At 39.7% G+C, this 17,694-nt stretch overlaps 1 protein-coding gene across 1 annotated transcript in view; it reads left to right on the top strand.

Annotated features, from left to right (window-relative positions):
* Positions 1-17,694, top strand: part of cacna1eb (calcium channel, voltage-dependent, R type, alpha 1E subunit b) — a gene marked incomplete at both ends in the record, with an annotated part of 56,345 nt that overhangs the window by 18,631 nt on the left and 20,020 nt on the right. The window contains 15 exons of the mRNA XM_083927929.1: positions 4,405-4,508; positions 5,737-5,895; positions 8,286-8,476; positions 8,560-8,663; positions 8,746-8,861; positions 10,250-10,303; positions 11,248-11,328; positions 12,153-12,362; positions 12,481-12,593; positions 13,607-13,719; positions 13,833-13,964; positions 14,236-14,305; positions 14,698-14,815; positions 15,577-15,644; positions 16,145-16,212. Of these exons, the coding sequence (XP_083784055.1) occupies positions 4,405-4,508; positions 5,737-5,895; positions 8,286-8,476; positions 8,560-8,663; positions 8,746-8,861; positions 10,250-10,303; positions 11,248-11,328; positions 12,153-12,362; positions 12,481-12,593; positions 13,607-13,719; positions 13,833-13,964; positions 14,236-14,305; positions 14,698-14,815; positions 15,577-15,644; positions 16,145-16,212 (1,701 nt within the window). The remainder of the gene's footprint in view (positions 1-4,404; positions 4,509-5,736; positions 5,896-8,285; positions 8,477-8,559; positions 8,664-8,745; positions 8,862-10,249; positions 10,304-11,247; positions 11,329-12,152; positions 12,363-12,480; positions 12,594-13,606; positions 13,720-13,832; positions 13,965-14,235; positions 14,306-14,697; positions 14,816-15,576; positions 15,645-16,144; positions 16,213-17,694) is intronic.

Genomic DNA, 17,694 nt, shown 5'->3' on the forward strand with positions numbered 1-17,694 from the left:
ATTCAGTTGCACATTACCATATGCAGAGCTCTGTTGAAATGGTGAGCAATGTGATGCTGCTGATTACTGTAGTTTTTGGTGGTGTTCTTAGTGTAGGTGGAGGTGTGTGGGAGAGGCTGCATTCTGTGCATGTAATGAATTCAGCCTCTCCAGAGCCAGTTTGGTATTATACTGTGCAACAGTGCTTCACTCCAAGAGCCAACGAGAAAACGATTAGCCTCTCAGTTGAATCGGTAGAGTGATGTGTGTGTGTGTGTGTGTGTTTTATTGTCTCTTTACTCTTTATTGTTGTATATTAAACCTCTATTTAACCAGGAAAGTCCCAATGAGATGACATAACAGTGTTTCCAACAACACAAACATAAAAAACCTTAAACAAAACACACATCATCAACTCACAGATTCAGCAAGTAAATAAAAAATTACAGTTACAATTGAATTAGCCTCCAAACCCTTCACTTGTCTGTCTCACTGCAAATCTGTTTGCAAGTGGTTCCATGCTGCAAGGCCAGAGAACATTTAAAGGCCTTGTTTGCCCATTTCCGTGCGGGGGCATCTGAATGCGTCATTTCTAGTTTTAGGTGCAATATACCCACACAGCTAAGAGAGGTGCACACCAAGGATGAACTTAAATAATAAATAAATATGTACCAGTTTCTGCACAAGGTCAATGAAAGCTACTGTAGGCCACTGAAGTCGGGCTTGTAGTGCAATGGTGAGTGAGCGCTTTGCAGTATTTGATCTCAGCATGTTGTGGTACACCATATCCTGCCGATACAAGTAATGGGCAGGGGCATGCATGTACAGAGCTAATCAGATCATCATAGTCAGATACTGTACCGAAAACCCTGATAAAGTGATACGTTTTCCTGTCTGCATTAATTCCATTACAAATTCTATTTTCTGAGTGCAACTGCTTTAATTAAAATGAAATGAATAAATAAAAAAATCATCTAAAAAAAAAAAAAAGGAAACTGAATAATGGACCTCATGTTGTCAAGTCCTAAAATAATTCCACCAGTACATTAGATCTGGACAAAGAAAAGCAGAGCTGAACATTTTTTATCAATCAGTTAATGGCAGAGCCCCAAAATATATTGCTGACCTTCTTGTACATTAAACAGCTAGAGCTCTTAGATACGCTGAAACCATTTGAATCATTTAAACCCATTTCAAACTAATTTTCTAATGTATCCAACAATGTTTTTGGTACCAAAGATGCTAATTGGTACATACAGCATCTCAACTAAATTGTAAAAATATATGTGTGATATTGGAAGCTGAAAGGCTTGGAAAATTTTGGATCGCAAGACTGTTTCAGTGAATTTGGTATCTGCAGGAAAATAACTACTAAAGTGTGTGTGCATGTGTGTGTGTGTGTGTGTGTGTGTGTGTGTGTGTGCGTGCGCATGCGTGCGTGTGTATATGTAGGGATGATTCATAACATAAGATACCACTAACAGAATATTTGCTTTAATTTTGACAGAGCCTCCACTGAATTGTTGTGCTCAAAGTGCAGCCTTGAAGGAGCTGTGCTGCTGCCTGTCTTTGTTTAGCGTGTTTGGTTTGAAGGCTATTTCCAAACACTCCCACTCCTCTGCTCCCGCTGTCTCAGTGTCTCTCGCTGTGTCATTTCTTTGTCTGCCACACTCACTCACTCACTCACTCACTCACTCACTATCCAACAGCCACACTAACATAAAAGTGATTGTTCGGCATCCTCATTAGTGCTACAAAATAACAGAAAGCCAAATAGATATTTATTTGTGTTTATTTTTGTGTAGTTTTGTCGTTTTCATTAATTTATATTAATTTGAATTGATATTGTGCTGGCACTAGCTGTCTTCATAATTTAAATAGTGACACCTAATTTGAAAGACTGACATGAAATGCATTATTTTCTTTTAAATCCACACAATCCACAAAGTACACGTATTGCAGGGTCAACCATGGTACGGAGCTGCTGGAACAGTTTTTAGGTTATAGTCTGCTCCAATTTCATCTTTATTCTGACTGAGCGACCAACTGACTAACAAACTGACATTAGCATCCCTAGAGCCCTATTGGCTAAACATAACCCTGATGATGTCATATTATCTGGACTCGTTCCTGTTGGAAATGAACACAAAGAGACACAAAATGACCACCAAGAGACACAAAAGACCACAAAGAGACACAAAATGACCACAAAGAGACACAAAACGATTACAAAGAGATACAAAATGACCACAGAGACACACAACAATTACAAAGAGACACAAAACGATAAAAAAAGAGACACCAAAGACGACACAGAGGCACAAAATGATTACAAAGAGACACAAAACAATAAAAAAGAGACACAAAGACCACAAAAAGGCACAAAACGATTACAAAGAGATACACAATGACCACATAGAGACACAAAATGACCACAAAGAGACACAAAACGATAAAAAAGAGACACAAAAGACCACAAAGAGGCACAAAACGATTAAAAGGGACACAAAACGATAAAAATGAGACACAAAAGACCACAAAGAGGCACAAAACGATTACAAAGTGACAAAAAATGACTACAGAGAGACACAAAACAACTACAAAGAGACACAAAACGATTACAAAGAGACACAAAACGATAAAAAAGAGACACAAGAGACCACAAAGAGACACAAAATGATAAAAAAAGAGACACAAAAGACCACAAAGAGACACAAAATGATAAAAAAGAGACACAAAAGGTCACAAAGAGGCACAAAACGATTAAAAAGGACACAAAACGATAAAAATGAGACACAAAAGATCACAAAGAGGCACAAAGCGATTACAAAGTGACAAAAAATGACTACAGAGAGACACAAAACCGCTACAAAGAGACACAAAACAATTACAAAGAGACACAAAATGATAAAAAGGAGACACAAGAGACCACAAAGAGGCACAAAATGTTTAAAAAGAGACACAAAATGACTACAGAGAGACACAAAACGACTACCAAGAGACACAAAATGACTACAGAGAGACACAAAACGACTACAAAGAGACACAAAATGACCGTAAAGAGAGACAAAAGCATCAAGTCTGTGTTTTGCTCTATGTAGGAGATGGCGGGATCTTTTGTAGTGTCTCATAATTCGCCCATGCATGTGTCCTCGCATTCAGTATTGACAGTCAACTTTAAGAAAAGGTCCTGTGCAAGTTGGTGTGGACGACGAGCTTTCACCACTTTGAACAGCGCTTTCAGATTTATCCACAGTAGTGTTGACGTGGCCTCACTCATTCACTTGCTCATTCGGCCTCTCTCCCTCCCACTACTTTCAGGAGAGATTCTGCGTGGGCTTACACTTGAGTTTCTGCCATGTGCTTTCTACCCCCTGCTCTCTCTCTCTCTCACACACACACACACACACACACACACACACACACACACACACACTCACACAAATGCACGCGCGCACACACACACACACACTCACACAAACACACACACACACACACACACACACACACACAACACACACACACACACACACACACACACACACACACACACACACACTCACACACACACATGCATATATATATAAACATATACCCTCCCCCACACTTCCCAACATTGTCCAAAGATTTTGAGTTGGTATATTTGTGTCTCTGTGTGCGTAACAGAGAGATAGATATCTGAAAAAAAATGGAAATAAATCTCTCAAAATATTACCTGACCCTCTCAACAGTGAAGTCCTTAATGGTTACGGGTCACCAAATTGGCTCTGTTGATGTCGACTTAAATAGCTGAAAAATGTTCTGTTTTTTGGCAGGGTTATTGCAGCACTTTTGTATAATTTGCTATAACATTGTTTTACCTAATTGAAAGTGATATTAAACCAGCTTCTTTTTTTTTGGCCATCCCTACAAGAAACATTCGCATGTGATTTCTGGCCTACTTTGGTAGGCAGTTGCCTGTTGGCTGTTGCTGTTTTCCATTGTTTGTGTAGGTGGGGGGACATCAATGTGTGCGTGGGTAGATAGAGAGATAGTAGAGATGCCTGCCAGGTGTATGCAGCTGTGCATTCTTTGTCTCTTACCGTACAGTCTGGTACACTGTACCGCTGGTTGGCTGCACAGTCGACTGGATGACATCAAATTAGTATTATTTTCCCTTTTTTCTTGATTTACACCCATTTGTCATTAAATTTCGTCAAACACCACAGAAAGAAAAGCATTGGGCTGGGTACCAAATATAGCTACTGGTGGATATGTTGTTTTTAATATAGTATGTCTCTGTTGCATTTTCTCCTTTTTAACCCAAATGTCTTCTTACTGTTGTGGCCATCACATGTAATAGCAGTAGTAGCTTTTAATTTATCCGTCTAAAACAAAAGAAAGATAGCAATGTACTGAATCAAGTTTGTGTATGTTGTCCATCAGGATCCTGGCCACTGCCGGAGCCCACATGAACATCCCAGTCGACCTTCGGACCCTGAGGGCTGTGCGCGTGCTGAGACCTCTCAAACTCGTCTCTGGGATCCCCAGTGAGTTAGTTACTGACCTCTAATCCTGTGCTGTGAGGTTGAACAAGTTGTTATAATGCTGCAAGTGACAATTGATTATACTTTGCGGGTGATTTTTAGTACAGTTCGCAAATGTAGTTACTTGAGAATGTGTTTGTCAGTAATATATATGAAATCTCTGCAGTCCAAACATTTAGAAAAATAGCATTTGTTGTTGCACAAACATGCTAAGCCTCTCAAGTGTATAGGTTTTTACCACGATACCTGTGTTTTTGTTCATCATTTCAAGGTTCAAGGTTAATTTTGAGGCCAGTTTAAGCTCAATGCCTATAAATTTAGCATTGATTTGAGCTTTCCATTCTTTATGAAACACCTTAACCAGTATTTGCAACATTCAGAAGCTACTGCTCATGTGCATTCAGCTTAGACATGTAGAAACATGTTGAAAACCATGCGTATTGCAGTTGTTGCCGTTCTTGACAGCTAATTACTGCAGTTATAGTGTTATGACTGAATTATTTCATCCTGAGGCAGTGAAGCAGAAAAACAAAACTTACAGCAGAGCTCAAGGCTACCGAATGTGTTCTCTCTAAAAGGGACATATTCTGTTCTGGGTTTCTACAATAACATGTTAACATGCTTTAATGTTTAAAAAAAAACACATAGTTCTTCTCATACTGCCTTATTGAATAAACTGAAACGTCTGCTCTAATTGACAAGAAAATATGGCGCTCCTTTGCAAAGGTAGTTCTCAAGCCGTGGGTGGAGATACTCAGTTGGGGGGCGATATATTCTGATGAGCCTGCATGTGACAAAGGAAGGGGAGTGAAATCTGAATGGCTTATTGAATCCCATGTTTTTTGATCTATGCAGCCCGCAACAACTGACTGTTGTCTTATTTCATAATTTGTCGGTTAGTAGGAACCCCAGATGCTCAAATGTGTGTGCACAGGCACTGAAAGAGTGATTGTTTTTTTCATAATATGTCCCCATTAATCTCTTAAACTAAGTTTTGGTAGAGCAGAACTACCTTTTACAGCTGCCATCACTGTGATGTTACAAACTCACGTTAGGAAAAACACATACAATTTAAATGATGTATCTTAATCATCGTCATAAGGTGATTTGTTTATTTTATTGCTAAAGGGGAGGGGGCAATGACAAATACATGTCATATACATTAGTGTAAAGAAAAGTACTGCAGTGTTATCCTTTAGCAGGATTTCTTTTTCTTTGTGAATAATTCAAGGCCTGCAGATTGTGCTGAAGTCTATCATGAAGGCCATGATCCCGCTGCTCCAGATCGGCCTCCTCTTGTTCTTCGCCATCCTTATGTTTGCCATCATCGGACTGGAGTTCTACAGCGGGAAGCTTCACCAGACCTGCCTGCCATCTGACGAAATCCTCGGTACATCTATTTCCACATACATGTTTTGTTTTTTATTGATTTCCTGTTTATACCGCGTTGTTAGACACAAGAGAAAGCACTTTGGATTAGTACTTGCTTCTTTTCCGAGTATTCCAATAGTCGTGTCAGTGGTGACGTTCCCTCGCTAGATGTACATAGGCCACTATTTTAGTGATGCTGCTGACAGTGGTTGTTCTGCTGGCCCTGATCGTCACTTATGGTTATGCTGTGTTCACTTGTACTCGGAAATCAGGAACTCCCAACTTCTGAGTCAGGCTTGTAGTAGGGGCAGATGTGGTATAGTAACATGTGTGTGTGTATGGATTTAAGAGGGGAACATATTGGGCACGGACTGGAAGTAGAGGTGAATGTGTAAATACAAAAGAGCAAAAAAAACAAACATCAACACACATAGCGACCGTGAACATGACAAGATGGAGGGCTCTGAAAGAAAAAACAGCCTTGCCTGTAATTAGAAGGAGTACAACTTTAACTATTTACGAATGGCATGTGTCTTAAACACCTCCTAAAACACTAAATATCATTACATAGTGTTGGATACTTGTGGTTTCTTTGTCCATGTTGTTTGTTTATGGTTAAATGTGAATTCAATGAAATCAAAAAATACTTTTAAAGTTTGAAGGGGGACAAATGATGTGACTCTAAAAACTAAAAATCATGTTTTGCTATCATTCTCTTGTTAGATTAGAAACACTCAAATAACAACCGTTTTTTAACCCTCTAGCTTTAATGGTTGGAAGGCATTATGATCATTCCAAGTGTGCATTATTCATCATAAAACAGAAAGTGTCTAAACAGTTTGATTGTTTAGGAACACATTTTGGCTTGACTACCTCGCCATTTGTGGGCTCCCCCTGTCCTGAGGTGCTTCTGCTTTTATCACAATACCAATGCCTTTACAGGATTATTGTCATGTTTTGTTTTTGGATTATTAATGATTCACTTTGATTGGTTTACCAGCAGGTACACCAAAAGGTGTGAACATCTCACACAAACTCAGACTTTAATAAATTATAAATAAATAAATAAAGCAGCCAGCTCAGAGGTATTATTAGAGATGTTGTTGGCCAATTTAGCTACTGCTTAATTAGTCAACAGCTACTCTGTAATCATGTGCCACACCATAGCATTTACTGTCATCGCCCAGCACAACTCACACATGGATTCAGATATAAAACCTGAATAATTATGAACAGTATTTAGAGCAGGAAAAATATCTACAGCTATAACGTAATCCTTTTATGTTCCCCTAAAATTAAAATTTTAAAGATTCCATCCAAGACATGTAAAATACATACATCTGCTCCTTCTCCCTTATTGAATTTTTTTTAAATATTGTTCAAAAGCTTAACTACTAGATGCAAGACAGTTTCTAGTTTGCACACCATATGTTGCAAGTTGCGTACTGGTTGAAATGTCACAAAATCCTGCTCGTCCCTAAACAAGTTCAACTCAGATTAAAGGTGAGCACAGACAAAATTTCAGCAGATTGAAGTGAAAACTGTCTTCTCGTGTGCAATGGGCAAAAAATAAGCAAAACACATTTTTGAGCTGGAGACCACAAACTAGCTAATATAACTATCATCCTCTGTGCCTCTGCCATGATGTCTGTTGAGACGGCTGAAAGGCGCTCGCTCGGCTCTGACACAACACCGAGGCCCTGCTGACATTCCCCCCTGCTCTGGGCCTGAAAACGTCCTCCTCCCAGTGGTCCAAATCTGTTGTGTAGTGGTCTAAACACTAACACACCCCTGGTGCTCTGAGTTCCCAGTCCTGGCAGCACAGGTAACTGAGCTAACAGGCTGACTCGGTTTAAGTCAACAGCTGTTAGCAGTTAGCATTACTTTAGCAATGAGTAAGGCTTTCTGTACATCAGGAAACTCCGTAAATGACTAAGAGTCGAGGCAGAGGACATCATAGGGAAAACCAGAAAAACATTTCATCCAGTTTCACCAAAATTCAGTGACTCAGTGCTTTAAAGCATCATGTACCTTTTCTGGGAGATTGTACCCGCTCACCAAAGTTACATTGTGCATGAACATGCTTTTGGGGCACGAAATGGGAATGACATCGCAGAGGCACTATTCTCCCTATTACAAGTAAGTGTAGCATCAAATTCTTTAAAGGATAATATTGCTTCAAAATATTTACATTATATTTGCCATTGACACAGAATATATAATGTGCAATTAAGTCCTTATTTAGTTGTCTAGTTTTCTTTGATCCATACTAAAACAAGCAAGATATATAAATAAAAAGAAAATAGGACATGACTTGAATGTGAGTCGTCAGTGTTTATCACATACGTCATGACAGCTAGTGGAATCAGTCAAAGAGCGTAACAGTTATTAAATGCTTCTTTTTTGTAGACAATGAGACTGTCGACTCGTCAGAGTTGGCTTTCGCCTGCGGAGTGAGAAAGTGTCCAGAGATGTACGACTGCAACGACACCTGGATCGGACCCAATGATGGCATCACGCAGTTCGACAACATCCTGTTTGCTGTGCTCACAGTCTTCCAGTGTATCACCATGGAGGGGTGGACGGCCGTTCTCTATAATGTGAGCTTCAGTTCTGCTGTTACAAATGAACCAAAAAGCATCCCGTAGTCGTCATGTAATAACATGAGGGTTGTGGGTTTCAGACCAACGATGCCTTGGGTACCACATGGAACTGGATGTACTTCATTCCTCTCATCATTATTGGCTCTTTCTTCGTGCTGAACCTGGTTTTAGGAGTCCTGTCGGGGTGAGCGTGACTCTTCCTATGTGTATAACACTGGTGTTTCTCGCTGTATTATGCATTAGGTTTTTAATGTTTCCCTCTTCAGAGAATTTGCCAAGGAGAGGGAGAGGGTGGAGAACAGACGGGCCTTCATGAAGCTACGCCGCCAGCAGCAGGTGGAAAGAGAACTGAATGGCTACCGAGCCTGGATAGACAGGGCAGGTACTGGGCAGCAGAACGACTTCACATACACAGACACACACTTGTTGTTTAGTTACGTGGAGGTAAACGATGATAAATGGGCTTATAGTGATTGAGTGAACAAGCAGGTTTCAAGGACTTCAGGGATGTTTTGACACGGCATACAGCTGGACACAGTCAATCTGTGAGCTTCTGGTTATGGGAGAGTTGCTCTAATCACACGAACAAGCTCTTAATTCAACTCATGAGCAGTGCCGTCAGTCCAGGTGTTTTTCTGCTGTCATCATTTAACAGTTTGTTCACACCAGAAAATACAATCTGATCTATAAAAGCAAAGACATTTATTCCAAAAGTTTAGATGGCAGATATGATCTAAAAGTATATTTTTCATAGTAATGTACTTGGAAATCTCTTATGCAACTTTTTTCAGATTTTTTGTTTATTTTCCCCAACATTCTAGTTTATATTGTATATAAATGCATAATAAAATTTTCTATTCAGCACAATAGAAAGTATGATTCAGTTGTAACTATTTTGACTTTACGAAGCAGCAAAACGCATTTAAAGGAATTGTTCCTTAGTTTGGGAAACGTCTATCTGCTTGTCAGTCTGCTAAATATGAGGCTGTAGCCAGCTTTAGAGGTGCTTGTTGGTACAAAGTCAGTCTAGCGGTTTCCTCCTGTTTCCAGTCTTGATGCTAAGCTAAGCTAGTCAGTTGCTGGCTATAGCTTCATACTAAAATGTTTAGCTCCTGCTCTAACTTCAGCTCAAACTTCAATTCATTATTCAATTTGTGAGACATGCAAATTGCAAATAATGACATGCAAAAGATGAATTAAGATTCAAGTCATACAGATACTCTACAGTATGATTACAATGATTTAGGAGCTAAATTGGGGTTTTTCGCAACTGATTTTGTAGTGCGATATCTCTGCTACAATCACACACACACACATACACACACAAGCTCAAAGAGAGAGAGCGCAAGAGAGAGAGAGAGAGAGAGAGAGAGAGAGTGGTGTAATGGCAATCTACATTGCTAGTCTCCCACGCAAGTAAAGGGTGAGAAAAAGGTGATACTGACTCACTGACTTAAATTTGTGTGACACACGCATTGGTGTGTGTTTACATGCATGTTTGTGTGTGTGCGTGTGCGTGTGAGAGGATGGATGTGGGTGAGTGTGGGAAGAGAGAGAGAAAAAAGGGAGAGAGAGAGATATTGTGAGAACGTTAGCAAGGACAAGAGCTCCTTCTCTAAAGATGGCCATACTGGCCTCTCAAAACAACGTTTACATCAGTTTGTCCTCAGTTCCTGTAAATGTTTGAAGACAAAAATGCAACCCTGCAATGTATATTTCCACATTTGAGGATAAGTCTGTGTATGACCTCCATTTTTCTTTGTATTACAGAGGAGGTAATGCTGGCAGAGGAGAATAAAAGTTCCGGGAGATCGCCGTTAGATGGTGAGGTCACACACTTGAGACTATTCCCATCTAATTACACAGATCTGTGATTTTTACGATCGCCACAAAATGTACTCTAATTGGATTACCCGGTGTCTGTTTTTACTGTAAATCAAAACATGTCAAACGTAGTTCCGGTCGGTTTATCCACCTCTGTAAGTTATTGTGCAAGCTGCAGGTAACCATAGCAACAATAATGCTTGATTGAACCAGTTAGGTCTCAGTGATGAATCCCAACCCCTTTTCAGACATGCATCTTGTTCCATATATGTGTTGTAAGTCACTTTTACATTAAGATCACAGAAGCAATCACTTTCAGTTGATGAGGAGATTCTTTTAATGTTTTTTTTACTTTGCAGTGGAGAGCAAAAGAGATAAAAACACATGCACAACCACAATAATGGTGAGACCCGAAGTCTCCGTCTTTAGAGCTTCAGCTTTCATTCTTGCCAGTTGCATGGATGAAATCCTGCAAAAATCACATTCCATACAACATGTGAACCGATAGGAATTAAATAAGGGTCCCAATGGACATCATACAGTATAATTGGCAGTATTATGAAATCAAAATTATAAACAAAACTAATAAATTCTGATAATGATGAGTGAGAAGTGGGTGCAAGCGTCACTCAAGCTTTAGGCAATTTTTTTATTTGACTCTACATTAATTCAGGCATCAGCAGCAAAATACATATTAAAATCCTCCACTGATTCATCCTGTGAGAGACCTGAGAACACTCTTTTTCCTTCACATCATTCAACTTTTCAGCCATGCCACCACTCCCTCCCGTGCAAAATATTGTGCAAACATTGTAGATCTTTAACAGCCCTGTAATATTTGAATTAAGCCACAACTGAATGACAAAAACTGCAACTGCAACCATTTCTGTTTGAAGTCTAAAATGTTTTCATTAGCTTATTGAGTTTTTGCGGATCATTTTCAGTGTTAAAGAGGGCAAGTAAGAAGACTGGTGCACGGAGAGGAGCACCAGGGGACGAGAAATATACAGACATGTCTACTGCCAGTGAGTGAAGAACTTTACCTTTTCTGTCTGTTCGGTTACCCAGTGCCTTCAGAACAGACTTCTTCTCTTAAAGTGAAGTTCCAGCGTAAAATCATCCTATGGTCTGTTTCAGCAAATGTCATTAAGACAATTTTTTCATGTAACAACTATTAAAGAAGATAACTGTAGAGACACGCTAACAGTCGCTAACAGCCGGATGTGGCTAACACTGATTATACTTGGAGCAGCACGGTGAACGCATTAAAACGACTTTGTCTAACCACTAATATTTCTCAAAATAACACCAAACCTCTGCAGTAGCAGTAAGCGAAGCATCAAAGGGCTCCTTCCTTTTCGATTGCATTTGGTTATCGAGTGGAAAGGACTTTACTATGAGAGGAGCTGGTGCCAGGGCCAGTTGGTAAGTCTTTCAAAACACTCTTTTAATAAACTCTGTGTTCACTAACTACGTTGTTGGTGCTTTGGTTAATTTGTAGGGACTCTTATCATGCTACTGCAGAGGCTGGGTGTAATCATGAGCAGAATTAGTGGTTTAAAAAGCCACTTTTATGCGTTTACCGTGCTGCCCAAAGTTAATCAATATTAGCCACATTCGGCTGTTAGCGACTATTAGCGACTGTCCGGGATATCTGCGTTAATAGTTGCTACACGGAAAAAAATTGTCTCGATGGTTAATTTAAGTGTATTCGCTGAAACAGACCCTGAGATTATTTGACGTCGGAATTTTACCTTAAGTTACATACTGGATATTTCACCTACGCATCACCTTGTCCCTCTTGAATTTCTCTTTTTCCCTCTCGTGATTCTCCCTCTTTCTCTCTCAGGCATGTCACGATCGAGAATGAACTTCCGCAGCGGTCGCCGAGGACCTGCTGCCTACCTGCGGCGTAAAGAGCGCATGTTACGCATCTCAATCCGCCGCATGGTCAAGACAGACACTTTTTACCTGATGGTGCTCAGTCTTGTGGCTCTCAACACCATCTGTGTGGCCATCGTCCACCACAACCAGCCCGACTGGTTGACCATCTTCCTCTGTGGGTTTAGGATTTATTACTAATATTAATAATTTCAGTGTGATTAATGCATTATTTTGGCAGAAAGTTGCCTTCTTCTTCTTTGACTTAATTGCTTTGCTTGTTTTCTCATCTCTAGACTATGCAGAGTTTGTTTTTCTAGGACTGTTTTTGGCTGAGATGTTTTTGAAAATGTATGGTCTGGGTTTCCGGCTCTACTTCCATTCATCTTTCAACTGCTTCGACTGTGGGGTGAGGTCTTATATCCCTTATTCCGACTGTATATTGCACTTGAAAAGAAAAAAATAACTTTTATATAACAAAGGAAAACGTTGGTTTTACAGTGTAAAAATTAGGAAATTGCGGTTATCCTCATTAATTGATAAATGTTGTTTGTTATTCAAATATAATAGTGAATGATCTGAATATAACATCGACGGGTAAAACATTTTCACAAATTAACTAATCACATAAAAAAAACATCAAAACACATCAAAATTTATTTTTAAAGAATTAAATACTCAAGCTTCTGGTTGAGTCTTGAGTAGTTTGAGTTTAAGGTATTACATCCTCCAAACAAGCAGCTTGGTCAGCAGGGTTTATATGAGGTTCTTAGCCATAGTCAGTGTATTACCTACCGCAGCTGGCTGAAGATTTTGACTTGACAAATGTGTGAGTGTCACACCACGAGTCCTCAATGTTTCAGATGTTACAGTTTCCTATCTCGAGTTTTTTCTTGTTTGTTTTTTTGCTCTCTCTTTTGCTCAGAGAAGCAGGCAGAAGTACAGGCATGGAAACTAAGCAATGCACTGCTGTGTATGGGGGCAGCAGCTAAATGTATTTTAGCCACCCAAAAAGGCCCGCCAAAAAAAAAATCAATATCAGTTCTTTCGTCAAATCCAACAGACTCCATTGACAAAAAACAGTAATTTTGCCTCACAGAACACCCGTGTTGCTGGTCTACCGCTGCTTCGATCATTTAGTTTGTTTGTGTGATTGTGTGACTTTTGTGAAGGCGTTTTAAAGGGTTAGGAACTAACAAACAAACTTACTGATCTAGGCAGCAACTTCTGTATTCTGTAAGGTAAAATTACTGGTTGGTCTAGGACCCCAGATAAAACAGACAAAGGGTTAGGATAAATAACTGTCCTGCATGGATTTAAGAGGCTATTAAAAACAATCATGCAAAATACCCACATCTACTCCCCTAAGTCAGATGGAGCCTATAGAACATGTCTCTTTTTTGTTGATGCCATGTTTTGCAGGTCATTGTTGGCAGCATCTTTGAGGTGGTTTGGGGCTTCTTCAGGCCTGGCATGTCATTTGGGATCAGCGTGCTCAGGGCGCTGAGACTTCTGAGAATTTTCAAGATCACCAAGTAAGTGCAACAATGAAAACCACAGTGTTTTAGCTAATGAGCGCATATTTGTTTTTATTTCCACAGAGCTCTGTTCAGACTAAGACAAAAGGTCTGTGATTTCTTTCTGTCAGATACTGGGCCTCTCTCAGGAACCTGGTTGTGTCCCTCATGAGCTCCATGAAGTCCATCATCAGCCTGCTTTTTCTTCTTTTTCTCTTCATCGTGGTGTTTGCTCTGTTGGGGATGCAGCTTTTTGGCGGAAGGTGAGTAAAAGCCTTGAGTTATCAAGGACGACTTTGTTTTCTGTTCTTTTTTTGCTGTGCTGATTTGGCTACACATACGCATCGGCTGATCATGCCGCAGTATTGAAATGGTTACTACGCACACTACAAACTGCAGTTTCTTCAATGATGAAGAGGAGAGGAAATGACATGTCCAGATGAAAATAGCTCTGTATCCTCCTCCTCCTCTTCTTCCTCCTCCTATTCTTCCTTGGTCATATCTGACCCTGCTTTCTATCCGCCTTCCCTCTAGGTTCATCTTTGAAGATTACACTCCCACCAACTTTGACACGTTTCCAGCTGCCATCATGACAGTGTTTCAGGTTTGGCTCCCACAGATCCCCTCATTCTGCCTGCTCTCCATGACACATTGCACCCTGGGATATTTCTCACCCCAGGCGCAGATTAAACAACTCTGCTCACTCTCTCTCCACCCCCTGCCTCCGCTATCATCCCACACATCCATGCACACATATGCGCACATGAATATCAGACAAGTGAAACGTGAACGAATCCACATCAGATCTGCTACAAAACCAACCGCACTGTGAAAGAGTGTTTTGATCGGCACACACAGTAATTACTTATCTCTATGCCATTTTTAATACCGTAGCTTTAACTGGTTTGGAGACAGAGAATATGCCTCCTGTTTCATGTATTTTTAGGCCAAGAAATGTAATGAGCTATGCTAAATATTCTGTGCATTGGCCAACAGATTCTGACTGGTGAGGACTGGAACGAGGTGATGTATAATGGGATTCGCTCGCAGGGTGGAGTGCAGTACGGCATGTGGTCATCCATCTATTTCATCGTGCTCACCCTGTTTGGAAACTGTATCCTTGTTGACGCTTCAAAACAAGGCTGTACAGTATCAGTGGTGGAATAAACACTCCGATCCTTTTGCTTGAGTAAAAGCAGTAATACTGCAGTGTAATAATATATATAAAGTATATTCATCATCAGCCAAATATACTGTAAAAAGTATTCAAAATGCCAGAACAGTGTCCCTTGTCATAAATTACTGGATTATTGTTGCTGTTGCAGAAATGCATTGTTTAATGCAAATTTTAAATACTTTATAGACTGTAAGGTATTTAAAGTCACTTCATATTTTATATAAGGACTACATGCTTTGTAAGGAAACTTTTAAAGGAAGAGTTTGTCATTTTACACGTAGTGGCTGTCTTCAGGAGGCAATGCAAGGCAAGTTTAATTTTATAGCACATCATCATTCAGCAAGAACATCTACAAGTTAAAGAGCAGTGTAAGAAATGAATAATTATTTGATTTAGTAAAAGGAAGCAACAAACAGAAAAGTCTTCAGCCTCGATTTAAAAGAACTTATAGTTGCAGCGGACCTGCAGTTTTCTGGGAGTTACTTCCAGATATGTGGTGCATTAGAACTGGAATGATGTGTTCAAGGAGAGTTGGATGAAAAGATTGATACTCTCATGTCGAGGGAATTGAATTTAGATTATTTTGTCATTCAAACTCAACATCTAGTTCAGTCTCATCAGTTTGTGAAGAGGAGAGGTAAGTACAAATGATGATAGGTTCCCACAGTTTGTTGTGTTCTTAACTGCCTTCATGACAGATACGCTGCTGAACGTCTTTTTGGCCATCGCTGTGGATAATCTGGCCAACGCACAGGAACTGACAAAGGTTTGAACTGTTTTTACCTCTGTTTTGGCAGTTTAACCAATAAAATGTTATGCATTTATACAGCTTATACAGCTATACAACTTTACAACTATACAACTGTAATATTTGATAAATGTATGCTGTTCTGGTGCCACAGTAAGAGACATTTTGTGCCAATGGCCATGAAACTGTTCAACTGACAGCTGAAACATCAGACACTGACAACAATAATGTAAATGATATTACTTTTATATTTGACTTATTTTACTAAATCATCTTAGTTTAATACTATTCTATTAGGCACTGATGTTAGCTTTACTCCTTATACACTTTTCGTGGTACTTTATGTATTACTCTATTGTTTTTATTCTTACAGTGTATTGTCATTTCTGAGCATTTATTCTCATATTGTAATTTCTGAGCCATGTCTGACAAAAGGATTTCCTTCAGGAATATTAAAGTTCTGTCTTGTCTTGTCTTATCACATCTTAAATGGGCACATTCATTTTGTCTTTAATTAGGATGAAGAGGCTGAGGAGGAGCTCTTCAACCAGAGATACGCCAGAGGCAGAGATGGCCTAATATCCGAGTAAGTTACTGTTTAACAGCTAACGAAATCAGCGTTTTGGGATGAGATACCCTCATGTAGTTGTTAGTTGTGAGTGTGTGACTGTTTCTCAGATCAGCTCTCCTCTTGAGCAAATGGAAAAATCACATTGGGCTGAAAATTTGTCAAGATTTTTCAATTTGTTTGGTCTTTTTGCAGCAGATGCAAGACGTGGAATCAAGCTTAGACTGGCTTAAGATACAATACGGATCATGCTACTTCCTGTTTTAGAGAGAAGATGTGTATAAAAAAAATCGTTTGGGGGGAGCTATTAAGATCATAACATTGACAATGTGATCAATTTTGGACTCTCTGAGAACCGGTTGAAGGTGTAACTGGTGAATGCTCAATCTGGTCCTCAGTGCCTGTAGTTGCATGGCGATTGCAAACGTAGAAAGGCATGTTTGGGCATTGATGACACAAGTTGAATGTGTATTGAATGTGCCTGATAAAAGCATGATCTCTTACAAACTGATTTTGCAGCATCACTGAAACTCATGGGCTCTTTTGGTAATGAGATTCTGCACTGACCTCCTGCTCATTCCGATGACCTGGTGGCTCTCCCACAGGTCTAATGATCCACTAAGTCAGGAGGCAGCTTCTGGTAGATTTTCAGGAACAATGAAAAGTCTTGGTGTGTGACTCTGCTGGGAGGAGGCACACTTTGGAGCGTGTCAAATTTTGACCAAGATTTCTTGTTAGTACTACTATGATCAAACAATGGAGTTGTGTAGGGAGGAAAACATTGTTGCAGTACATGTCACATCAGGGGCGTGACTCACCCGAAGTGAGCGATTCCTGAAACAATGATTTCTAAAGAGTAGCCTACTTGAATGTGCTGCAGGGACACTTTAAGCACTGGCCTGGCTTGATTGGGACTCCACTCATTATTTTGCTTGTTTTACACCATTAACTACAAACTTGGGGTAATTAAATTACTAACTTGATTTTCCAAACCATATACTATTATTATAGGTTGATGAATGTGTTTTCCCTACTCACCAGATGGACCTGTTTTTGTTCCAGTACAATATGAAAATTGACTTGCAGAAACTTACTTGTAGTCATTCATCTCAGTGATTTTTTTGTCAACATTAGAATATCATTGTGTGGTAATAAACACCATGCTACACTTAAAACGCTAAATTGTTGGAAAATCTTACCCGGAAGTCAAATTCTAGCAGCTGTCAGAAGGATAATGTGTTCTTGAACTTGAGAGTTTTGCCGTTCTGCATCAGATCGTCAAGTCTTGACTGTTGGAACTTCTGCTCGCGACTTCATCACCAAAAATAACGTTTTCAAAAGAAATGAACAAACAACTACATGTTCACTTTTAATAATTACTTATTCCAAGTTGGAAATTAAAACTATTGCTTTTGAGGTTGCATACTGCTATCAACTATCGGGGGCATAGTAGTGTCTATGAGTCACGAGGAATTCACCTTTGCTACTGCTACATGTTCA

Source organism: Echiichthys vipera (genome assembly GCF_963691815.1).
Source record: "Echiichthys vipera genome assembly, chromosome: 15".
In the NCBI taxonomy this organism is placed as follows: domain Eukaryota; kingdom Metazoa; phylum Chordata; class Actinopteri; order Perciformes; family Trachinidae; genus Echiichthys; species Echiichthys vipera.